Raw genomic sequence first — 25,913 nt, forward strand, 5'->3', positions numbered from 1 at the left:
CAGTTCACCAGGAGAAGACGGCATACCGTATATCTTCATCCGTAAACTAAGTCGCTTTGCAAAAGACCACCTCCTAAATCTATTTAATCTGTTTTTTGTGTCTGGTGAAATCCCCGAGGCATGGAAGACCCAAATTGTAATCCCAATCCTCAAATCATGTAAAAACCCACAAGAAGCAAATTCCTATCGCCCAATTGCCCTTTCCGCGACAATAGGCAAAATATTGGAGCATTTAGTTAAAAATAGGTTGGAGTGGTTCGTAGAAAAAAATAATTTACTCGCCAACACACAATTTGGATTCCGTAAGGGGAAAAGTACCATAGACAACCTAAGCATACTGACTTCAGATATTAGACTAGCCCTCTCCAAAAAACACCATGTTGTAGGGTGCTTCTTGGATGTCTCTGCTGCCTATGACAATGTCCTTCTTCCTATGCTCAGAGCAAAAATGCTTCAGCTGAGTATTCCTGTGAGGATAGTACATTTTATCTGCAAGTTGTTTATGGGAAGAATAATTAAAATCCGAACTGGCAATAGCTTCTACACTCCTCTTACCCTATGGCAGGGACTCCCCCAAGGCTCAGTACTCTCCCCCCTCCTTTATAATTTATATACGTATGATATTGAACAATCTGTCTCCCCCTTCTGTAATATACTCCAATATGCAGATGATTTAGCGTTATACACCGTTACACAGTCGTTTGATGAGGCTTCTTCAAAATTAAATGAGGCACTCAGATATCTAAAGGTCTGGCTAGATGATCATGGGCTATCTTTGTCACCATCCAAAAGCTGTACTGTAACTTTCTCGCGTAACAGATCCATCCCGAACATAGATATTAACTATGAGTATGAGGTTATTCCCTGCAAGGACTCTGTTAAATTCCTTGGTGTTTTTCTGGATTCCAAAATGACTGGTGTACCCCATTTGGAGCACATAACCGGAAAATGCGAAAGGGGCATTAATGTTCTCCGGGCTCTTTCTGGAGTCTGGTGGGGCGCTCACCCATACTGCCAAAAACTGTTATATAATGCAATAATCCGTAGCCAGATCGACTATGCTTCACTCGTGGTGGAACCCTGCAATAAAAATGCACTTAAAAAATTGGACCTGATACAAGCTAAGTGTCTACGTATTGCTCTGGGAGCAATGAAATCCTCACCCAAAAATGCCATGCAGGTAGAATGCTTAGATCCTCCTCTCTCCCTCCGTAGACAGTACTTAGCAGACCGTTTCCTTTTTAGGGCATGTTCCGTATCCAACCATCCTCTTATACCCCGACTAGAGGCTCTCTCCCTGGAAGTGTCTGAAAACACATATTGGACACATAAGGAAACGCCAAGATACATTGTGTCGTATTCCAAATTAAAAAACCTCTCGTCCCCGCTATATACCACCTACATGAACCCCATATTTGAGGCCGATTATGAGTCTTTGATATATTCTCCAAAAGTTATCCTTGATTTTGGCATTGATAAGGATAGCCCAGCGGCCAACAACATATTTAATAAAAAAATAGAAAAATGGCAGGATTGGCTACACATCTTCACAGATGCCTCTAAAATAGATCCCAATGGCTTTGTAGGTTCAGCAGTATGGATTCCCAAATACCAAATTGCTTTGACTCAAAAAGGCCCAGCCCAGTCATCTGTTTTCACTGGGGAATCCATCGCAATATTGGAGGCTATTAAATTCTCGGAATCACACAGCGTTCCTAAAATCTTAATTTTTTCGGATGCTAAAAGCTGTCTACAAGCAATAGTAGGAAATCATTTTAAAATGAAAACTAAACTCCCAATCATTTTGAAAATTAAAGAGGCTCTAAACCGATGTGAAAAAAAAGGACTAGAAGTTACTCTTGTATGGATTCCGGGCCATTGTGGCATAGTGGGAAATGAAAGAGCGGACATGTGGGCAAAAGAGGCCATCACAATTGGTTGTCAGGATTATAAGACTATCTTACCATCGGACCTAATGATGTCCACTCGAACTGATTTAAGGGTCTCCTGGCAGAACATGTGGAACCTCTCCAGACACCAGAAAGGCCGACACTACGGGAACATTCAACCATTAATTCCGCGTAAACCTTGGTTTTATCACTTCCGCTCTGCTAGTAAATGGGTCACTTCTACTATCTGTCGACTCCGTCTAGGTCATGTCTGCACTCCGGTGTTTTTATCAAAAATTAGAGTACGGGATAACTCTCTATGCGAATGCGGTCTTGATGAGGGTACCCTGGATCACACTTTTTTCAATTGTGGTAAACATACTTATTCCCTGTATGATGCATTGCCGAAGGATGTTCCGCGCCCTATGAATTTTCTGACACTTCTTTCTATACTAGATTCTCCTCTTTTAAAAATATTGATAAAATTTATACAGTGCCACAACATTAAATTGTAGCAACTGCAGCATGCTTAATATTATATATTTCATACTTCCTCTTCACTTTATCCTTTTATGTTAGCATGCTTAACAGTCTGCCATTCCCCTCCGCTAAAAAAAAAAAAAAATCGTTTCGTCTTGTTATTGTCAGTGTACCGTCCATAACCAAATGTTATTTGTTTTAGGTTTCCTGTCTGTTCCTCCCCCCGAAATCAAAATTATATAAACCGAACAGTCTCCTCATGCGTGTAATGTCTCTACATCGACATTGGCAAAATACATCTTGCTAAAAAAGCAAGGGTGAAAGCCATTAAAAAAAAAAAAAAAAAAAAAACTGTATTTTCTGTTACTTCACTGACATTTCAAATTCAATAGCTTTTCTTCACATTAGAATGGTACTTTTTACATATAATTATGTAAGTGTAATATATTATTCTGAAAAATCCCTTATATTGTTCTGAAAAATCGTGGAAATGTATGTCGTCACCCGTGTATTTCTTACCGCCATGCTACATAATCTGTAATTATCAAACTTACTCTACACTAAGAAAAAAAACGGTCATGTGCGAGTTAGACTTGTGCACCGAGCAATTTGTAGGTACAGTCACCAGCACCAATATCTGACACAACAAGCGTGCATAAATATCTGATACGACTCTATTTCTATGGCCGGAAGGACGTGTCAGATATTTTTGCACGCTCCACTGTGGCAGTTATTAATGCTGGTGACTGTACCTATCTATCCGCAGTGGATCCAGGTGGGCTCATTACCTCATTAATTTTACTAAAATTAATATCTTGTTCTAAAATTAATATCTTTCTGCAACAAGAGGCGTTTTTTTTATTTAATTGATGTTAGTTTACAATGTGTTATGAGTTTGATTATGTGTATAGTTACAAAACTGGATCGCCCTCGCATTATTGATGTCAATTACCTCGTGATATTTATTTATTTATTGCATAAATATAAGGACGACAGGCGTTAGTAACAATAACAACCACAAAACTCTCGAATTTTCTGTATATGTATAAAGAATCCCCTGGTAGCACGATGGTTATCCCGCTGTCAATCACGTGAACTGGCAGCGTGCCCTCCGTGTCGGCACTGACCTTGTGGCGAGGGGCGCGTGCCGCGGTACCTAATAGCAGTGGTGGCACCCACCCACGCTGCCGAAACCACAGACACCCTCTGGCAATAGCCGCTGATAGATATGTAGGATCTACATATCATTCTCACTATATTGTGACGCGGACACTTCAATTAAGTATGTAGTTGTACTTAGACCTGTCTGTCCTCGAAAAAGTCTAGTCCACCGAACATCTCTCCGTGTACCTCGTCTGCGCAACCAACGACCACTCTGACAAGAGTGTCCGACTAATAAGATGTACTTAGTCGAGTATATGTCAAGCTTTGGTAATTACAAATAGACATTTTGTTTTAAGCATGAAGACATTGTGGGGAGAGACAACAATAGAGCGAAGTCCGATAAGTAGAGGGGCGTTGGAAATTGTGTATGTTTATACATCCGAATAGAGAAACTTCGACGGCGATAGGATGTTGGAGTTTCTATATTAGTAGGTAAGAGTCGCTACAACGTGCTTAAAACAAAAAGCAGTTCATTTGTGACCCGAATTACAGTTAAGTAAGTACATTGCTCTAACATGTGGACGCACCTTTATAGCGCCATTGTGTTGGCAGCGCTGATCATAATGGTCGTGTTTTAAGACATGGTCCGATCGTACTTGCAGCGTGCAATTACGGCCTCACGGTCCCACCGGAAGACCAGCGCTGGCTCTTGAGCCAGCATTATGCAGAGGTGGGTCCGTTTCGTGACACTGTTTTCCTCATCTAACTGTCATTTTTGTAATTGTCTGTATTTATTGTAAGCCATTGTATCGATTTTTTTTATTCAACTGGATGGCAAACGAGCAAGTGGGTCACCTCATGGTAAGAGATCGCCACCGCCCATAAACATCTGCAACACCAAGGGTATTGCAGATGTGTTGCCAACCTAGAGGCCTAAGATGGGATACTTCAGGTGCGAGTAATTTCACCGGCTGTCTTATTTTCCACGCCAAAAAACAACAATGCAAACACTGCTGCTTCACGGCAGGATTAGCGAGCAAGATGGTGGTAGCAATCCGGGTGGACCTTGCACAAGGTCCTACCACCTGCAAAAACGTTATTTTATTTCTTTCTAAACTCCACTCAACAAGAACCCGCATAATTACACACACCTATATATAATACAAAGTACCCAGAGAAAAAATATTTTCTCATCATAGTATGGCTAGGAAACATAAAGTACCTAGAGACATATAAACATTAACACTGACCTTCAAATCGGTTTGGAATCTTCTGACATGACCTTCTCTACTAAGCTGTTTTTGATCACCTAACAGTGACGTATTTGTCAGCCGTCAGTCGTTGAGCATTTAACAGTACCTAAACTAGGTACGAAGCTAGCGTTTGGCACTGTTAATAGAGTCATCACAGCGATCCATCGTGAGATTATTGTCAACAACAATATCAGCAACTGTATAGGTTATTTTGGATCGACGATGATTTCATATTATGGGCGAATGCTCTTGCAACTAGATAATAGAATAAAAAACTTCTTAACGGAACTGTATTAGCTTGTATAAGTCGTAATTTGTTATGTTATGAGTTATGCATTTCATATGTATATCACTGTACAGGTAGTCGCTACCCTAGAAAATGTATTTTAAGATGCTTCCGGTCGGCCAAGGCCCACCGTTTCATTACCATAAACCATGGTTTCTTTCGTAATAACTCACAATTTTTTCCTAGTGTTAATTGCCACTAAAAATTTACGGCAGTGATTCTAAATGTAGGTGAACATTCCACTTTTAGTACCCGCAAATAATTGAAAACAAAAAATAGTTGGTTTCATCAACAAATTCTGAATGACGAGCCTGTAAGTTTAACAGTTACATTTTCAAGAGTTCTGATTTTGTAATTTTATACCGTTTCTCTTACAAACCTTATGTCAATAATTATCAGTAAATACGGTACACCTATAGTTTTATTTATACTGACTGATACGATTTTAATTGCTTGTGGTAAATAGATTTGAAGTGTAGTTAGGCTTCAGTACCTGCTTGTTTGTTTAAAGAAAATGCTCTAAAGTTCTAACTTTATCATAATTATGTCCCTACATCACGGCGCATGCTGTGCAACCTATTTGATAACGTCAGAACTTAAATCGACTTGAAGCTCTAGTGTTAGAAAACCTTACTTAACATCCTCAACGGCCGCCATGCGGGTCATGTCCAGCTGCTACATAATTATATAATAATTGTTTATTAAATAAATCATCTTTTATAAATAATCGTTTGTAGGTTACCCGATGTCTGCACGATGCAATTATGATTATAATCGGTTTTAAAATACCGGGACAGCGAACGTAACCTTTTTAACTACCCTTTACCTGCTACGTGAAGCTATCAGTGAAACAAAATAAGACCTAGTTAAGTAAAAGCAAGTTGTTAGGTAGGTACTTAAGTAATCCATACTACTGGATCACTACCATGAGTTTACAGTGAGTGACCGTACTCGATAGCGACGGCGTAAATTATTTGTATGGAGAATTGTACAGCGCCTATACAAATAATTAACGCCGTCGCTATCGAGTACGGTCACTGTAAACTCATGGTAGTGGTACTGTACTTTTAACTTTCCCATAAATAGCGCTAGCAATTTCTTAAATTTATGTGTCTAGTGCGCAGCATTGACTAGAAATAACGTCGATGGCCAACAAGTTACATATATACTCGTAGGTATATTGTTCTAGGGTTCTACAATTCTGATAGTAAAGTCATTTACTTTACGATGCAGTGAATAAAAGAATTCGGTGGCTTTCACAGGTGGAACGACCTCGGTGAAAGTATCTGAACTGAACTAATGAAAGACACACCAGACAACCTATTCAATTCATCTAATACCTTGCTTTGAAAAGACTTATTGCTGTATTAACGTCGTACAAAAGGGCTTCCTGAACGCGAAATGGTTGTTTCATGCGAAGGCCTTTCCTCTATTTACGTGTCGCATCATAATCCAAAGCTTTCTTTTTGTGTTTTTAACCTCGTAGAGCGTAGGTAGTGTTTTATTTGACCTTTCACCTTACGAGTAGAACATAGAGCAATCATTTTAATTACACTACTAAGTATATTATATAAAAGTTTGAATTTAAGATTTGCGTATGCAAGCGATCTTAAATTATCTAAACAAGCGATAGATTTTCAAATATTTTATCGGGTTCCCCGGCGGGCCAGATTGTAGGACATTATTGCGTCTATAGCTACCGGAGCGCTAGTTTTTTTTTATCGTTTAATAAAATGTTGGATTTAACTTAGCTGCTATTGTTATGTATTGCTAATGAAAATTAAACATCTAACGTAAGGTTGTGTTTCTTTCAGACCTCAAATATTTAAGATACTTACCTATCAAAGCAAAATCTTTCGCAACATGAAAATATAACGTAACTAATTTACGAAATATTTCAAAATCAATACGATTACTGTACGCTGGCCGGTTATTCCAAATGGACTTGAATTAGTGGCGTGACAGCAACGAACGTTTGTTTAATGGGTTTGTGTAAAATAATGCATGATCCACAGCTTGCACTTTAAATCACTGTGCATAATGCAGCTGACACGGCATGCGGTTACTCGCTATTATTAGGTAGAGCGTCACACGATGTCTTGCGTTTCAGCGGTTGGTGTTAATAATTATGACTGGACTAGGAGTGATGCAAATTGGACGGTCAACTTGGGTATTGTTTACGTGTTTATCTTCCAACTGTAAATCCTACAAGTTGCTAGTTGTAAAGGATTATGATTTATCTATACTAATATTATAAAGAGGAAAGCTTTTGGACGTTTGTTACGAATTAACTCAAAAACTACTGGACCGATTTTAAAAAATCTTTCACTATTAGAATGCTCAATTTTAATACCATTACTATTTATAAATATGTTCAATAAGTTATATATAGTTACTTTATGTCATTAGAGGCTAAAAGAACAGAGATGGACGTTGATAATGGGACTTTGTAGGTTTGTAGGATATAAGCTGTTCACAAAGGAAGGAGTTGTCATGGAGAGGACATGAGAGAAATATAATTGTCTGCAATGCCCAAGCCACACTCACAAACATCAGACTCGACCAGTTTAAATTAAGCAAGGTTGGCGGTCATAGGCTATATTTATTAAAACTACAATAATGTAACTCAGTGTAAAAAAAAGTTGCCATAAAACAACTTTCATGCATGCGCTGTAGAAACTATCGATTATAGAACAAAAAAATGTTTTACGATATTAAAGAATAGGTACATCAAGATTACAAAAAACTTCGCGATACCATATGTCCAACTATTGTAGTTATGTCACTACAACTACTTTTTTACATTTTAAAAGTTGACAGAAATGACGACTAAAATCAGACCATGTTATCCATACCTTTGTATTTAATCCTTATCCAAATAAATAATTTTATATTCAAGACGGTTTTAATACCTGTAGTGTAGACTACTTTTTGAATTATTCAAATCTGACATTCCATTCAAAAGATATTACGAAATTAAAAATATCTATCTAACCAAAAAATGCATTTACTCTACGTTGACGCGCCTCACGTGCCCCGGCTTCGAGCGTGTCGGGTGTAGGTAGTTTTTGGGAAATTGAGCTGAAAAATGTGTGTGAAGTACCTACCCCTGATTAGAGACCTATTTAGAGTTCTGGGTCCAAAGGGTAATAAAAACGGGACCCTATTACTAAGACTCCACTGTCCGTCTGTCTGTCTGTCTGTCACTAGGCAGCAGTATCTCATAAATCGTGCTTGCTAGACAGTTGAAACTTTCACAGATGATGTATTTCTATTGCCGCTATAACAACAAATACTAAAAACAGAACAAAATAAATGTTTAAGGGGGGCTCCCATACAACAAACGTGATTTTTTTTTGCTCGATATTAATAACGGCAACCTACCTATTTATTTGTATAAATTATGTACTTTAAAATAAATAATTAAATTTAATAAAATAAATATTTAAGGTGGGCTCCCCTCCCATACAGCAAATGTAACGTACTACCGGGGCGGGTCGCTAGTTAATAATATTTTTGAATTTCTCCACCAGTCGATTGACGACCGGATGGCCGCGTGGTTAGAGAACCTGACTACGAAGCTTGAGGTCCCGCGGGTTCGATTACCGGCCGGGGCAGAGATTTGTTTGAATAATTCGAATGTTTGTTCTCGGGTCTTGGATGTTTAATATGTATTTAAGTATGTATTTATCTATATAAGTAAGTATGTTTATCCGTTGCCTAGTATCCATAGTACAAGCTTTGCTTAGTTTGGGACTAGGTCTATTGGTGTCAAGTGTCCCATGATATTTATTTATTATTATTATTTATTGAAGTTACTACCAGTGGTGTGGCGCTATATACAACTTGGGCCCGGGCCCCGTGTGCCCTCATGGTAAATTCAATATTGCGCACCGGATTCCCCAATTTTATTAGATGATGTCCGCGATGACAGGCCTAGTAAGAGTTGTGCATGTCGGCGGCCGATCGTAAAATCCGCCAGATCACGAAATTCCTAGGCATATCGTGAAATGGCGCCATTTCTGAGAAACAATACGGCAGATCGATTAGAGCAACGCATTCGACGATATTCCTAGCTCTATACCGGGCACATCGTGATATGCCGAAAAAAGAAAAATTTAGGTACGACGAGCGAAGCGAGCGTGCCGCGGCAGCGGCCGGCGAAGTGCCATATGATATATTTCACGATATGCCTAGGAATTTCATCATGATCTGCCTAAACGTCAGTAGGCAAATCGTTAAACGGTGAGTTTAGAACGATGTGGCGGATGTCCCTAAGCCAATTCATGAAATGGCGCCATTTTACGATATGCCTAATAATTTCGTGATCTGGCGGATTTTACGATAGGCCGCCGACATGCACACTAACTGCGATATGGTGCATTTAAAGAAGTAATGCATGCTTTCCTCACTCTGGGATGGCTAATAAAAAATTAAAAATATTCACTCTACGCCACCTAATAATTATGAAATACCTAGGTACACAAATAAAATTTAATTACAAGGTTCAAGGAGAAACTCGAATAACCAGCGCTGCATTGCTGTTGAAAATGTTATGACTACGACGCGAAAATTTGGTTTTCAAATTTAAATTGCATTGCATTGCACTGACGGTAAGCGGCAACAATAAGAGCACGTGGAGCAAACAACATTTTAAATCAATATTCAAAGGTTTGATAGCTTGCCTCTTTGGCCTTCGATCTGGACAGTTAGCACTCCTTCACAGTAGTTTACTCGCTACTTTTGCCCCACCTACAGTAAGTACTAAGTTCTGGAATGAAGTTCTTTACGTTCGGTGTCGTTCCCGAATAGCATCCTTTATATTCCTCTTTTCTCTTGATAGTCCCCTTGCTCTTTTGTCTAACATCTTCATCTCGGCCTATTTACGTCCCACTGCAGGGCATAGCTTAAGCCTCCTCTCAGAATGAGAGAGCTTAGGCCGTAATTCCCACGCGGGTCCAGGCCCTATACGAGTACTATATACGAAGTGCAAAATTCGAACTTCGTATCTTGCCGTCCCGCTGCCGCCAATATTATTTAATACGAGAGTGAGAGGGACGGTACAATAAGAACTTCGATTTTCGAATTTCGTAGTACCTAACCCCCCAGGGCGGATTGGGAATAGAATTTCTTTACAGGTGTGCACTGGTTGCCTCGTAAATATATCGGTATATTTAGGTAGGTACTCGAAAAACTCAGAGGTAAGGGCATTTCTATCTACCGTGGTACCCTGAGTTTATCTCTCCGATTTCAACAAAATTTGGAAGGTAGACTCACTCCATGATTCCGAGCTGGAATAATGGTGATTTTCCGCCGCCGGCGCCGCCATACAAATTTCAATTCTCGTCTCGGCTCGTCTCGTCTCGCCTCGCCGGTGGAAAACCACCTTAACAGGGTCTCCAGATGTGTCCCCAAAATATTGTAACTAAACGGACACATCCATATACAATATTTTGGGGACGCATCTGGAGACCCTGTTTTTCCAGCTAGGAATCATGGACTGAGTCTACCTTCCAAATTTTGTTGAAATCGGAGAGATTAACTCAGGGTACAACGGTAGATAGAAATGCCCGTTTGGTTTTGAGCCCAGGTTCAAATCCACGGAGGCAATAAGTCAATGCACTAGGCCACCTCGGCTGTTTTTGCCTACATGCTATAAAAAAACCTGCTCAATCCCATCCGACTTATTCTAGTAATATTATAAATACGAAAGTTTGTAAGTCTGTTTGTTTGTTACCTCATCACGTCTAAACTGCTTAACCGATTTAGATGAAATTCGGTATACAGATAGTTTGCGTCCCGCGAAAGGAAAGGCGAATAAACGAATAAACGATAAACGAATTCTACGTCCGGTGTCGCGGGTAGCAGGCTATAGTGAACCTATAAAACTTACTTCGTAAGCGCTGGGATGCGAGCTTTCAGCGATGCTAGTGAAGAGATGGCTGAGCGCGCGAGACATCAGGCCGGTCATGGTGTGCGTCTTGCCGGCGCCGGTGGCTCCGTACGCAAACACGGCGCCGGCGAAGCCCTGGAGAGTGCCGCCCACCAGCGGTGCGCACACCGACTCGTATACTTCCTCCTGAATACAAGACAGATCTTATTAGGCTCTGGAGGGATAATTCTGATAACCAGACATCACAATCTAATACGTCAAAAATTACTGAAGTCGAACTTACGTTGTTATATAGGTCGTAAAAAGGACATATAGGTGGCATATTTCATTATCGGCTGCATTTTAACGACGCAACGTACACAGCGGTGTCGGTGTGGTTGACTTAAACGATCTAGATAGATATCTAGTTGGATATAGGTATGTATGTATCATAGCGTTTTAAAGGCGCGGTAGCTCACATTAACTTAATCAAACATATAAAACCGGCCAAGAGCGTGTCGGACACGCCCAGGATAGGGTTCCGTAGCCATTACGAAAAATCAAATAATATTTTTCTAAGGATTTCGTATTCTATTGTGTACGGAATCTTCCAAGTTTAGGTATATTTTATACCTTAGGCTGCTATTTACTATAAAACTACTAATAATTTTCAAGTAATATTAGCCGCTATAATTTTCCTTGTAAATTTGATATATTTACTACCATTCTGAATTTTTTCAAATTTTTCCACCCAACAGTAGATTTTAGAGGGACGCTCGATTTAAATGAGAATATTTCGCAAACAGATCACTGAATAGAAATTGTCTTAGCAACCCCCTAATGGTTTTAAAAGACCTATCCAACGATACCCCCCACTATATAGGGTTAGTCGAGAAAAAAAAATCACCCCCACTTTACTTCTATGGGAAGTACCCTAAAAATTTGTGTAAGTAGTACTTTTTTTTATTATACCACTGTCGGCGTAACTGATATGTATATTCATGCCATATTACAGCTTTCTAGTACTAACCTAACGGTCACTGAGCTTACCCGCGTACAGACAGACAGACAGACCGACGGACAGACATGGCGAAAGATTGACTACGGAACCCTAAAAATGGGTAATCATTTTCTATAACTCCAAAATACTAAGCTAGACTTGTACATACCTACGAGTATTAGCTTACCTGTGTGCTGTCCTCGCCAAAAACATGATCGTAGACATAGTGTTTGTCGTTCACTCGTCGTTGCCTTAAGACGTCCCGCCGACTATCAGACTCTTCCTCCAGAACTAACATCTGTATACATTAATAATTCAATTTATCAATAATGTTGAATGCTGAATACAATAGTAGATTATTGTCGTGGCCTGGAAGTAGGCAATTGCTGGCTGAGTATGAGTATTAAACGGACGAGCTTGCGAGTCCGTTTAACTAATACGAAGCCAGCAATTGCTATTCCAGCCGAGACTAATATAAAGCTTTTCTCAAAATTGTGAATAATTCTGAAACAGAACAAACTTTTTCTCAAAATATATTATAAAATTTAATTTTATTCCAATATTTTTCTTATGCTTTCCCGCCTTTTTTCATTAAAAATAAACTGCAGGTGTATTTTTTCACCGAAAACTCCACAAGCTATTTCAGACCCAATAGAAAAAGTCCGGAGTTCCAACAAAATATCTGATACCGGCCATTAGACTTGGCTGTTTACGACTTGTGCCAACATTTCCATGGCCTTTTTAACTTAAAAAAAAAAGTGACTGATTGCAGGCGCGCTAATTCATTATTGTCGAGCTAGAGCGCCTGCAATCTTTTTAACTATTTAATTTTTCGCTGACCATAAACTATGCACTTCACCTTCTGATATGTAAAGAATAATGTCAACTTTTACGGACATTTTTGAGAAAATTGTTTTTTAATGTTCCGTGGCCACACCCAAAGTTCCGTGGGGTGTGTCCACTAATGAACGCAATGTTTCAATATGTTGACCAACGCGATCAACCTGCATCCAATGCTAACCGCGACAAATACTGTTTGTGCTTTAATTGAATACTGCGTTTGTGCTTTAATTGAATATTGGCTTCAGTAGAATGGATTGATGTCTGATATTAATTATCATTTTGACATTATGAGACAATATTAAAAAAAACTGCAAAATTAAGTTTTAGTCCAAGATGGTCTCAAGATTCTAAATCTCTATCTCTATGACTTTATATTTTATAATTGACAGCTATATGCAGGAAATCATTATCCTAATATCCTTATAACTCGTATCCCTAGTTTGGAGCGAAAAACGTACATCCATGGACTTAATATTCTAATCTATCCCAATAAAAAATACATCCCTACTCAGAACTCTTTAGTCCCAACTCGTAGCCTAAAAGCTAAATACCTACCTACGAAATGCTTTCCAAATTTTCCAATTTTGTAGCTAGCTACCAAATAGGAACGATTTTCCCGTCTCGTAGCCGGAGAGGAAAACACAATTCCCATTTCGTAGCTATAGCTAGATACCATATCTTGCTTGAAGATGGGACTAAAAAGAAGTTCCTTTCCTTTGTCGATGTCGGTTAAAAAGAGTAATGTTCTACTGAATATCTGACTCCCTGACAGACCACTTATAGCTTCGAACACTATGGCTAGATAAGTATCTACCTACTTGAAATTTGGCAGACATATTTTTGAGGATTGCAGAAGGAAAAGTCGGAATTTTTCGAAACTCCTATGAGATAAAGGCCAGCCTTTTTAGTTTTCCATAGCGGCAAAGTCACGGGATAAAACTAATGTTACATACTTATCGCACTCCTAGATCAAGGACGATCGATTACATTTAGATTTCATTAATTTACTGGAAGGTTTAAATTTAAATGGTGGCATATTTTGAGTTGATTTACTCTTCATTTTAAGTGGATTTACTCTTGATCTAGAAATAGTAAGAATTTTGCGTATGATATAATAGACAGGCGTAAGTAACTGTCACTAGAAGAAGGTTACCTTATCGCTGACCGCGTGAACGATGCGAGGACCTTCATCCACGCGCAGCGGGCGCACGCGCACCGCCACCTGCGGTCAAGGTCGCTGATTATTGGTGGAAAGCTTCAAATATACTTACATTGTATCGTAAACATCACAGAACTAAATCACCTAATAGAAATGTAAAGTCGGATCGGTAGGTACGTATTTATTTATCTACTCGCACAAAAAAATGGCCGTTTCAAAACTTTAACAGAAACAAACAGACTTCGAGGAACTTACATAACAGTTTGTATTTCTTTTACACATTTAAATAGGAATTACCTATAATAATAATAAGTACAAGGTACTCTTTCAATTCCATATAAAAAATATGTAGGACCAACCAACCTAATATTCCAAAACAGTTCATACCTAGTAGCATACACAAAAAAAAAACAATCGAATGAGAACCTCCTCCCTTTTTTCTAGTCAGTCAGGACCTTGTGCAAGGTCCGCCCGGATTGCTACCACCATCTTGCTCGCTAATCCTGCCGTGAAATAGCAGTGCTTGCATTGTTGTGTTTCGGCGTGGAGAGTGAGACAGCCGGTGAAATTACTGGCACTTGAGGTATCCCATCTTAGGCCTTTAGGTTGGCAACGCATCTGCAATCCCCTGGTGTTACAGGTGTCTATGGGCGGTGGTAATCTCTTACCATCAGGTGACCCACTTGCTCGTTTGCCATCCAGTCGAATAAAAAAAAAGTTAAAAAGGATTACTTTTCACTGGTAAGTAAGAACCACCTATAACTTTGTACAATCTATGATAACACAGAAAAACATCAGAAGCAGCATGAATAGCAGAAGAAAAAGTGGCAACATTGGCTCTGGGAAGAACAACATTCTTCTTTTTAGGGTTCCGTAGCCAAAATGGCAAAAACGGAACCCTTATAGTTTCGCCATGTCTGTCTGTCTCTGTCTGCCTGTCTGTCCGTCCGCGGCTTTGCTCAGGGACTATCAATGCTAATATAATAATATATATTCGTAAACTAATAAACTATGCCGACAAAATGGTACAATAAAAAATCAAAAACCATTTTTTTTAGAGTTCCTCCCATAGACGTAAAGTGGGGGAGAGACCTTGTAGTGTGGGATATCGTTGGATAGGTATTTTAAAACCATTAGGGGGTTGCTAAAACAATTTTTTCGATTCAGTGATTTTTTTGTAAAATATTCAACTTTAAAGTGTTTGTTGTAAATTGTTGTGTTTGTTTGTAAATTTCCTTAAAATCGAGAGCCCCCCGCCCCTCCCTCTAAAATCTAAACAAGTGGGTGAAAATATTCGAAAAAAATCAGAAGGTAGTAAACTTACAAGGAAAACTATAACGGTCAAGTTCTCTTGAGAATTATTAGTAGTTTAAAGAGTAAATAGCAGCCTAAGGTATAAAATATACCTAGACTTGGAATATCCCGTACAAAATACGAAATCCTTAGAAAAATATTACTTATTTTTTTCGTAATGGCTACGGAACCCTATTTCGGGTGTGTCCGACACGCTCTTGGCCGGTTTATTTGATCTATATGTAGCACATACCTACTCTAAACATAGGTAGAGTTTTAAAGTAACTTCGCTAACCATCAAAGATAGAACGAAATGTTTTTACCTGACTGCCCGAAGGAGGGTTATATTATGGTCGAGAATGATAGAGAGAGATAGTTGATATTTGTGTGTCTGTTTATAACTCTTTCATGCCGAAATGAGTGGACAGATTTTGTTAAACAAGATAGTAAGTAGCAACTTAATAAGTCTAGTAACTACAGACTGGATGACAATGTTTGATAGAACGAACGCACTGAAACAATTCCTTTGCTCACCCGCGACCTTATGATAGCCAATGCAACAAATGTGTGTTCACGCAGTTCCTCCACCTCTACACTGTAAAAACAGACAAATTACACAAACCCATAGCTATCACTACCACCACACTACAGTAAAGCGTTTCGAACTCAACCAGAGCTCATCTTCAGAGCAACGGTACACAACCGTTCACCATGCGCTACCAGATGTTACATCTGGACACATGTGGAGGTGAAGAAACTGCTTAAACACACATTTGTTGCATAAGCGTAGCTATCATAAGGTCGCGGGTGAGCAAAGTAATTGTTTCAATTCATTGGTATGGAATGGTATGGACCTTCGCAAAGTAACTCCTGATTCAATAGGTAATACGTAAAGTGAGAAACTACAGTATTTAACAGCCATGGAATAATATAATACCTATATTAAACTCTCGTGAAACATAATTTGATTTGAAGATGCTAACACCTAAAGGAGCCAAAAAGATAAGTAAAGTACCGACTACAATAACACATATATAGATAGTTACGTACCTACTCGTACCCACTTACTGGAGTAACTACCTACTGTTATTAGTTTTATGTTGGTAATTCTTATCATACTAAATTGCCTGGAATAGAACGCTACCTACCACACGAAATAGGTAGGTACTTCCCTGGCACACTAAACAATTAAACAACTAGCAAAATCTGCACTTGTAGCACTCTCAAGACTACTTTTACTTACACTTATAAGACACTTGTAGCATGCTTATAAAGCTGGATTTGGGCGCAGATATAGAAGCATTTATTCTTATAATCTTCTTGCAGAATGTTATTAAGACACACACACACACACACACACACACACACACACACACACACACACACACACACACACACACACACTTACCGAAGCGTAATTGCTCCTATATGAATCTGACACAAGTCATTTACAAGCACAAATGCTCTTATTGTTTACCCAAGTATTTTACTAGAGCAATCTTGTATATAACGCACTAGTAATTTACTTGGTTATAAGTTATAACTATGTTTTTAAAAGGTGTCTTCCGCGTAGATTGTTTGTGCTGGTTGGTCCGGTTGTTTTGTGATAAATAAATACTTAATTAAAACGTAAGTACACTATTTATTATTATTGTAGAATTAGCAATATTATTTTAAATAGGTATAGCGTGTAAACTCTTGTGGAAAGTTATTTTTACTGATAATGTATACCATAATTTGGTTAGTTTCACAGCGCTCCCTTCAAATAATGGCTATTCAATATTAGTTGTATATTTTTTTTTCATAAAATCCTTATGAATATGTCGCCATTTTTAAACATGCTCTGCCATAAGTACTTTATAGAACAATTATAAGTAAACTAGTACTTATAACAGATAACTTGCTTCCATTTTTAAACATATTAGGGTTCCTCATGAAGGCTTCTTTCATCTTCTTGTAATTTTGTCAACTGACTTCAAAAAAGGAGGAGGTTCTCAATTCATCCGTATGATTTTTCGTAATACGCGTTATTAATATTATTTGAAACAAAAGAGGCTAGTACTACTTGTACCTACTATTACTTAAACTGTGCTAGTAGGTTTATACTTCGACCCAGATTGCAGTTTCGTAAAATTCATATTAGTTTGCAACTTAAATGTAGAGTTGCCAACTAACTAAACTTTTGTACACTGGCAACCCATCTATGTTTATATTTAATGAAATACTCGTAATATTCATTGAACTATTGAAATCCATTTGCTGTAATGCACTTTTTAAGCATTTAATCAATGCGTTGTGCCAATACTGTCCAGGGTCTGATGTTGTAATATGCATAGTTTCTTTATTGGTATGTAATAAAGTTCTTGCATCCTTAAGCAAAATATCAGGAAATATTTTATTTAAAACGGCAGACAGTTCATTCAGAGCAAGGTGAGGTAGGTATGTTGTATTTAATGGCCCAGTTTTGTACATCTCTACGCAGTTCCAGATTTTTTTCAAAGTCAGTACTTTCTTCTGAATCCGAGTCCTCTTCTTTCAAATGTTGATTTTCTGCACTTTCTGACTGGAACGAGAACGTTTCTGCGGAACCCTCATTTGCTTCTTCTTGTTTTGCACTTGACGCGCTTGACGTACTTGGTGATCCCAATGAAATTATTCCTGAAGAACCTGATTTTGTCAACTCTTCATACTTATTTGTGACTTTTCGTCTGTAGCCACCGCTTCTTTTGAATCGTTTCCAACCGTTTAAATCCATAATTAAGCACTTCGAATCGTCAAGATGATATAGCTAGAATCACAATGGCTGACGTCAACTAACATAGTGGTTGATCTAGTGACTTATACAGTTTTTAGAGTTCCGGGGCCAAATTGCAAAAACGGAATCCTTATAGTTTCGCCATGTCTGTCTGTCTGTCTGTCCGTCTTCGGCTTTGCTCATGGACTATCAATGCTAGAAAGCTGTAATTTTGCACGGATATATATGTAAACTATATTTCATTAAAATCGAGCGCCCCCCCCCCCCCTCTAAAATCTAAACCGGTGGGTGGAAAAATTAAAAAAAAATCAGGATGGTAGTAAGTATATCAAACTTTCAAGGAAAACAAAACTATAACGGCTAAGTTTGCTTGAGAATTATTAGTAGTTTATGAGTAAATAGCAGCCTAAGGTATAAAATATACCCAAACTTGGAAGATTCCGTATAAAATACGAAATCCTTAGAAAAATATTACTTAATTTCTTGTAATGGCTACGGAACCCTATTTTGGGCGTGTCCGACACGCTCTTGGCTGGTTTTTAATGTTATAACGCTCTTATTAAGTATTTTAACACTTATAAGACTCTTGTACATATAAGACTAAAATGTTGCTAACTATAGTGATCTCAGATAGTATGTTATAAGATCTACATAAGATAATCTTGTAGTGAACTATAATATCAAAATAAAAATCGGATGCTCTTGAGTATAATGCTGTTATAAGTAAAATAGTTCAGAGCAAGTTCTTTATAAGAAGGTTATTGGTAAAGACAGACTTATAGTCCTTTCTTATAGGATTACTCTGCTTGTTGGGATTATTTCCAACCGTTAGTTAAGTAGTGTTTTCGAAAGCTCGCTCATATTTATTTGAGCTGCGCTGCGCATGTGGGTACCTACCTAGTTATTCCCGCAGAATTCCACTAATATCATCATTGCGAAAGTTTGTAAATCTGTTTGTTACCTCATCACGTCTAAACTGCTGAACCGATTTCGATGAAAATTCGGTATGCAGATAGTTTGAGTCCTGGGGAAGAACGTAGAATAGTTTTAATCCCGGAAAATCGCATATAAATAAATAAAAAATAAATATCACGGGACAATTCACACCAATTGATTGATTGGTTGATTGATTGATTGATTGATTGATTGATTGATATTTCCCGCGGGATAGCGATAATAGAATTCTACGCGGACGGATTCGCGGGTAACAGTTAATCCAATAAATAGGCCTACTTTCTGATGTCCACCATACGATACTAAATTCTATACTAAACTTAGACTTCGTGTGCCAAGCATTCGTTTATCACTATTCCGCAGAAACTACGCAATTTTCTGGGATTAAATTGTTCGATGTCCTTCCCAGGGCCCGAAACCCCAAAATAAAATTTAAATTGGTTCCGTGGTTTGAACGTTAAGAGATGACAGACAGACGGATACAAGCAAAATTACTCTCGCATTTATTATATTAGTCAGGTAGGAAGGAGGTGCCTAAAGAAGCATATTAGAAACGGAAGTAAGGCTAAGGATGCACAGGTAAACTTTTTTAGTGTGGTAATCTCAGGAACTAGGCCCTAAACGGTTTTTAAAAAATCTTGCACTACCTACCTAGAAAGCTACCAGTGGCATGAAGTGATCTTATTTTTGTTTTGGTAACCCGAAGAATGAGAAGCGTGTGAAATGTCTTCACATGCAACACCGCTTTACTTTACAAGCTTTGCCATACTTACCTACTTATCATCACTGACATCACGTTTAAAAATAGGAAACCCGGTGAGAATCGAGTTGCTACGACGCCACGCCACTGAAAGCTGTAATATTCTAATTTCTACACCAACTTTCATCCCGAGTGTATAAAGTTTTCGCGAGACTCAAGACGAAGTTGCGAGCGATAGCTAGGTAGTGTAATTAAACAGTTATTTAAACAGTAGAAAATTAATACTGTAAATACATCTGTTGAAATATTCCTTGCAAGAGGCACTAGCTGGAACTGTAAAAAACCGGCCAAGAGCGTGTCGGACACGCCCAAAATAGGGTTCCGTAGCCATTACGAAAAAAATAAGTAATATTTTTCTAAGGATTTCGTATTTTATACGGAATCTTCCAAGTTTAGGTATATTTTATACTTTAGGCTGCTATTTACTCTTAAACTACTAATAATTCTCAAGCAAACTTAGCCGTTATAGTTTTCCTTGAAAGTTTGATATATATATATTCTTTTTTGTATTTAACGTAGTGGCACCAATGATCGACACTTTAAGGAGATAGTGGGCTTCTTTATAAAATTAAAGGTCATTTAGTCATCTTTAAACCAAAAGTAACGATTGAGTATGGTAAGGTATATTCTTGAGATAAGAATAGAATGTATTATTTTTATTAACTATACACGGACTAGAAAAAAAACCCAAAAAAGGAAAAAGTGTATAAATCTCCAATCGTCGACACCGAATCTCCAGTAATCAACACCCAGTCATCAACAGTTACCAGTAACCGACACCCAGTTATCGACTATTACCTATAATGTGTATCTGCCAAATCACCACCTCCTTATTGGGTAATTAAAATTAAATTAACTGTTTAATAAGTATTAATTTATTGTCCACAGTACAATGTCCATATTTTTCGGTTCATCAGTTAGGTACAACAACATCGTTCGTTTGAGCAGTGGTTACATCATTTGACAGATACCTCGCCTGTTCCAATGTGTCTGACGTTGTAGGAGCATCCGCCGAACTTGAATGAGGCAACGCGTCTTCGGATTTGTTTTTGGCCGAAATCAAATATAATCTAGTCTTCATCAGGGATTTCGCTTTCCAGTCTGTTTCTATTTTCAAAGTATAATTTATTGAATTGATGTAACTTTTGAGCTGAGAACACGTTTACGATTTCACGTTCTAAATACTTCATAAATTATTTCTGCATTGAATTGGTTTTAGATATTTTAGACATATAGATGTAATCAGGACCAAATGGAACCAACCCACCGGTTTAGATTTTAGAGGCGGGGGGACGCTCGATTTTAATGAAAATTTGCACTTTAATGTTAAATATTTTGCCAAAAATCACTGAATCGAACCTATTCAACGATACCCCACACTACAAGGTTGGATGAGAAAAAAAAATCACCCACACTTTACGTCTATGGGAGGTATAGGTACTAAACAATTTTTTTTTTGAAATTTTTATTGTACCATTTTGTCGGCATAGTTTACATACATACATATTCGTGCATAATTACAGCTTTCTAGCATTGATAGTCCCTGAGCAAAGCCGCAGACGGACGGACAGACAGACAGACATGGTGAAACTATAAGGGTTGCGTTTTTGCGTTTTTTTGGTTTATTTTTGTTATAAGGGTTTTGTTTTGCGTTTTTTTGCAGGTGGTAGGACCTTGTGCAAGGTCCGCTCGGATTGCTACCACCATCTTGCTAGCTAATCCTACCGTGAAGCAGCAGTGCTTGCACTGTTGTGTTTCGGCGTGGAGAGTAAGACAGCCGGTGTAATTACGGGCACGTGCGTGAGGTATTCCATCTTAGGCCTCTAGGTTGACATCGCGTCTGCAATACCCCTGGTGTTGCAGATGTTTATGGGCGGTGGTGATCTCTTACCATCAGGAGGCCCACTTGCTCGTTTGCCATCCAGTCGAATAAAAAAAAAATTTGGCTCCGGAACCCCAGAAAGTGTGCATACTTAACTAATTAACCTAACTTAAAGTTCAGATAGCGTACCTACTTAGTCTATTCTTTCTTATAAATTTAGAATTTAATAGAAAATACGGCAGGTCTCGTTAGCTTGTTTATATATATCCAGTCATTACGTTACGATAATACCTACCATCAACTTCTCCTCGGTGACCGTGGGCACCCCACCATGGTGCTTATCCGGCGTGGTCAGATTGCTTTGAGTCATAGCATTGCCTTTGATCCTGTACTCTACGAGTAGCTTTACCAGACACACTCACCGCCCTACTGCTCAAACTGTTCACAAACACTCAAAAATAACGAATTCACCCACTTAAAAAAATGTTTTATAAAGACACCGGGTAATCAATCATTTTTCAAGCCTAACGAATTACGTGCCATATATAACGAATGATGTGGGAAATGCGTCAAACTTTCCGACATGGTAATTGCAGGTACGCGGTATTCAGCCGTACTACCTCACGTGGACTGAGCAGTGTTCAAAATATTATACCCTTCACTCGGGGCGGTCGCTGGGGCAACAGCTAATCACCACAAATAAAACTTTCATGCGCTATTACATGTATACGTCTGTATTAATTGCTCCTCGAGGACTCTTAGCCTAGCTACAGTGCCGGTTTTAGCACTTCCAGCGCCCTGGGCGAGATTTCCTCGGCGCTCCAAACTTTTGGGAATTTTCTAGAAGGTACAGGCTTAATTCAGGCGCCCTGGGCGGTCGCCCCACCGCGCCCTACCCTAAAGCCGCTACCGCCCAGCTACAGCCGCTGCTCAGCATCCCTGACCGTATATCACATTGCTTAGGTATGGCATACATAGTTCGATATGCGCGTCATTTTCAAATAACTAATATAATTTTCTATATGACAAGTTAACGAGAAAGGAGGGGCGTTATTGAAGTTTTAAAGTGGTTTATATTTACTTAATACAGTATTTGCATTTCCTATGAGTTCTGTTATGATGCTGCTTGCGCGTTCTAAAAACTGAAGAATTGATAGATTATATACTATAAAGAAGGGATTAAATGAAACAAAATATTATTCAATGAACATTTTTATTTGGAAATTTGTCCAAGTAAGGTTTTGCCAAAAATACTTTTACAAATTGTAGTAGATCTAAACTTAAGATTTGAAAATAGTTACCTAAATACATAACTGTGTTGGTAACAAGTATTTGCATTACAGGATGACAGATACATATTATGATTTTAGAACTATTCTGCTAGAAGTTTTAAGAAGAATAACAATCCCTCCAAATCAATACACAAAATTCAAACTTCATATTGATTCCAAGGCAACAGCAATTTGATAAAACTATATTCTAATTTGTGTAAATAAAGGCCTCAACAACAATCAAATTAGGCAATGCCATGACAAATTTTTGTAGTATATATAAAATAATTGGAATGTCAACTAACAAAAAAGTCGTGAAAAATCACACTGTGCCAGGGGCAAATAGTTTGACACCCCTATCAAATAATTTGAAGAGGTATCTAGAGGGTTTCATATCCATAGTGTACATGTGATCTAGAGCTAATTTTTGTCCAGGATGCTTGATTGTCAAATGTCCTGACACATCAGCACTCAAGCCTGAAGATAGATTCCCAACTTCCAGGATTGTGTGGGCTGTATGGCACAGAAGATTTGTCATCACATGGGTCACATCAACATCACTTGCCAAGTTACAGTGAAACAAAACAAATGAGTTGGGGTCACGCCTACCCAACTTAATAATGTTATTGCAAAACTTATTGACATCTCTTAGACTGTGCTGCATATCAAACAAGTGAGAAACACCATCAAAAATAATATTAACTACTGCATTATTTGCTTTAATTAAATTCATATTTTCATTTAGACTACAAAATATGTTTTGCAGAGAATCAGTTTCATTTGCCAACAAAAGATTAACGAGTACTTCATCTAATTTAAAGATTTTAATAAGGCCTGAGTCTATATATTTTTCCAAATTGTAATTCATCTTGAGTCCCACATTCTGGTAATGAAGAAGGGAATTGTGAGTTGTTATTAATAGCACAGCTTGTTTGTTTTTTATGCAGTGACCAAGGATGCAGCTAGTGATAAATGAACTATCACATCCATTGATCTCCTTAGCAACAATAACTCTGTTGCTTGTTATAGCTTTATCCAGCTGAAGACTTGATATTATATCGGATGACATCCTGCGAAATAACAATGAGATTAATCATAACAAAATTTAAACGATTTTGCATAGAATTATGTAACATAAATACAACAAGACTGACAGTGATTACGATCGACGATAAGCGCCGCGCGACGCAACCGGTACTTATTAATTTCAGTTGTAACGTAACTCACGCCTCGCGGTCTAGTGTACAACAGTAATAAATTTAAATATTTATAGTATAATAAGTGGTTCCAATTGCTTTCATAAATAAAACGATGACGCTAAATTCAATCCGCGAAATAAAAGATATTAATCACTGTTCTTTCAAATAAATTGCTGTTTTATTTGAAAAGACAGTGATATTTGAAGCATATTTAATTTGAAATTGTATTGGATAGCATACATTTCTAATAAATTTACCTATTCGCAGTTTGGTTTTCGTCAACATCATATTTTCTTTCATAGTTTAAACTTATTGAGTGTGTGTTGTTTTGTTCCATTGTATTTGATCTAATAGAAATTCAATAATAATCTGAGCTAAATACGGCAGGTGATATATATTAGCTGAACTTCTCATAAGAAACGAAAGTAAAAAATGTAAGTACTTACCTGCTGTATGATGAAAGAAATTGATTTAATTAAAAGTAACCACACAGAACTTAGAAACTTAGAAAATAGACTTAGAAAATGGAGATTTAATTCTTTCGCATGTTGTCCTTGGCTATTATACACATAAATCATATAATGCTTTTGCTTTTAGTCAGTAAAATCAATTTTGAGGTTAGCAATAATGTTTGTTCAAATCCCAGTCTCACGATAACGTCTTTTTATCTCAAGTTAACCGTGACCTTACTCGTAACTTTCAAGGTGAATGTACATGAAATATGAATTATAAAACTTCATCACACAAATATTAGCACATTTTTAGTTTTGTCTATTACTAATAATAATAAATCCAAATATTTAAAATTAAATAGAATTGTTCAAATATAAACTGTTTTTGAACAATCTCTGTTGTGATGACAGTGACATTGACAGCACTTCTGATCATATGAGAGTACGTTTAGAACATGGTTTTAAAAATAAAAATAAAAGATGAGAGTCACGACTCGAAAGTCACGTTTTGCTAAGGGCTAAGAAGTAAGGTATCTGTTTTTTTTTATACAGTTTACTTCAGTTGATAGTAAATAGATGATAATAGCTATCGATAAATTACATCTAAAACTGAACTGAATTGTATCATGGTTTATATTTACCTGGTTTCGGAACAACTCCCAGAGAACAGCTGCTTTGTGTCAACTTTAGTGTCAACCAACGTCATTTGTCGTTTACTTGACGCAGCGCAGTCGACCGACATTCGACTTGCCTTGCACACGACCGACTTGATAACACGTTGTCTGTAGGTACACTGTAGAATCCGTGCCGTATTATATTGTAAGCCCATGAAAGCTTCCGATTAATGAACCAAATCTCTAATTTTGATTCAGCTTACAAATTAAATTACAATCATGAAATATCTCAGTGTATATTTAAATTTGAATAATGTAATGTTGTCACCAAATCGATATAATTTTTTTTTAATGGAATACTGGTTTAAAATCATATTAACATAAATCTCAGAAGCCTCACAATGTTGGAGTAAGTTTCTTTAGTATCTACTAATACTATGCACATGCGCGTTAAAATACGTATTTAGATAGTGGTAAAGTAGGTAATTTAGACAATTTAACTTTAGAATATTTTTGTTGCCTTTAATTGGATCGCCTGAAATTTCAGTGGTATGGCGGTGCAACCTGTCCTTTTATCAAAATGGTATTTCGGAGGCCTGGCTTCAGCCGGAGCCGCCAGCATCACTCACCCACTGGACCTGCTGAAGGTCCAAATGCAAACACAAAAAGGAAAAGGCGATTCACTGTTTAAATTAACTGCACATATTTTAAAAAAGCAAGGTAATATTTTTAAATATTTAATTACTAAGTAGTTTAATTCTCGTAAAAAGCAATCAACAGATATTGAAATTTAATCCCTAGTAAAACTTTATCATTACAATAACCATGTTAATAACTAGTAATTCACCACATAGGACTTTATTGACAATTATTATAGTTTTACAATGTAACAATCCCATAACCAGAT

At 37.7% G+C, this 25,913-nt stretch overlaps 3 protein-coding genes across 9 annotated transcripts in view; 1 reads left to right on the forward strand and 2 right to left on the reverse strand.

Moving 5' to 3' along the window:
• Positions 1 to 25,103, reverse strand: part of LOC141429051 (kinesin-like protein KIF19) — a 51,019-nt gene extending 25,916 nt beyond the window's left edge. The window contains exons 1-4 of one of the 2 annotated variants that reach the window (XM_074089204.1): positions 25,034 to 25,103; positions 13,881 to 13,949; positions 12,072 to 12,182; positions 10,906 to 11,091 (exon numbers count right to left, since the gene is read on the reverse strand). In XM_074089204.1, coding sequence (XP_073945305.1) covers positions 10,906 to 11,091; positions 12,072 to 12,182 — 297 coding nt within the window. In that variant the 5' untranslated portion in view covers positions 13,881 to 13,949; positions 25,034 to 25,103. Of the gene's footprint in view, positions 1 to 10,905; positions 11,092 to 12,071; positions 12,183 to 13,880; positions 13,950 to 21,765; positions 22,535 to 25,033 lie in introns of those variants that run through there. The other variant, XM_074089203.1, reaches the window with a different exon arrangement.
• The window catches only part of Dic1 (Dicarboxylate carrier 1), a 40,644-nt gene that overhangs the window by 9,789 nt on the left and 4,942 nt on the right, over positions 1 to 25,913 (forward strand). Inside the window, exons 1-2 of one of the 5 annotated variants that reach the window (XM_074089211.1) lie at positions 16,719 to 16,808; positions 25,554 to 25,726. In XM_074089211.1, coding sequence (XP_073945312.1) covers positions 25,558 to 25,726 — 169 coding nt within the window. In that variant the 5' untranslated portion in view covers positions 16,719 to 16,808; positions 25,554 to 25,557. Of the gene's footprint in view, positions 1 to 16,718; positions 16,809 to 24,283; positions 24,375 to 25,112; positions 25,416 to 25,553; positions 25,727 to 25,913 lie in introns of those variants that run through there. The other 4 variants (XM_074089209.1, XM_074089207.1, XM_074089208.1 and 1 more) reach the window with 4 other exon arrangements.
• Positions 22,673 to 24,775, reverse strand: Elp6 (Elongator complex protein 6). Of its 2 annotated transcripts, none has more exons than XM_074089214.1 (2): positions 24,387 to 24,775; positions 22,673 to 23,811 (listed from the first exon to the last, which is right to left on the reverse strand). In XM_074089214.1, the coding sequence occupies exon 2, from the start codon at positions 23,808 to 23,810 to the stop codon at positions 23,064 to 23,066; it is 747 nt and encodes a 248-aa protein (XP_073945315.1). In that variant the 5' UTR covers position 23,811; positions 24,387 to 24,775; the 3' UTR covers positions 22,673 to 23,063. The 2 variants fall into 2 exon arrangements, with proteins under 2 accessions (XP_073945315.1, XP_073945314.1); XM_074089213.1 differs by lacking the exon at positions 24,387 to 24,775 and adding an exon at positions 24,198 to 24,365.

Source organism: Choristoneura fumiferana, chromosome 6 (assembly GCF_025370935.1).
Source record: "Choristoneura fumiferana chromosome 6, NRCan_CFum_1, whole genome shotgun sequence".
Classification (NCBI taxonomy): Eukaryota; Metazoa; Arthropoda; class Insecta; order Lepidoptera; family Tortricidae; genus Choristoneura; species Choristoneura fumiferana.

Bases quoted from the DNA above. Each gene is read 5' to 3' on its own strand.
- Elp6 (XM_074089213.1), bottom strand. From the start codon at position 24,277: ATGGAACAAAACAACACACACTCAATAAGTTTAAACTATGAAAGAAAA. The intron at 23,812-24,197 runs GTAAATTTATTA...GTTATTTCGCAG, and splicing joins GAAAACCAAACTGCGAATAG to GATGTCATCCGATATAATAT.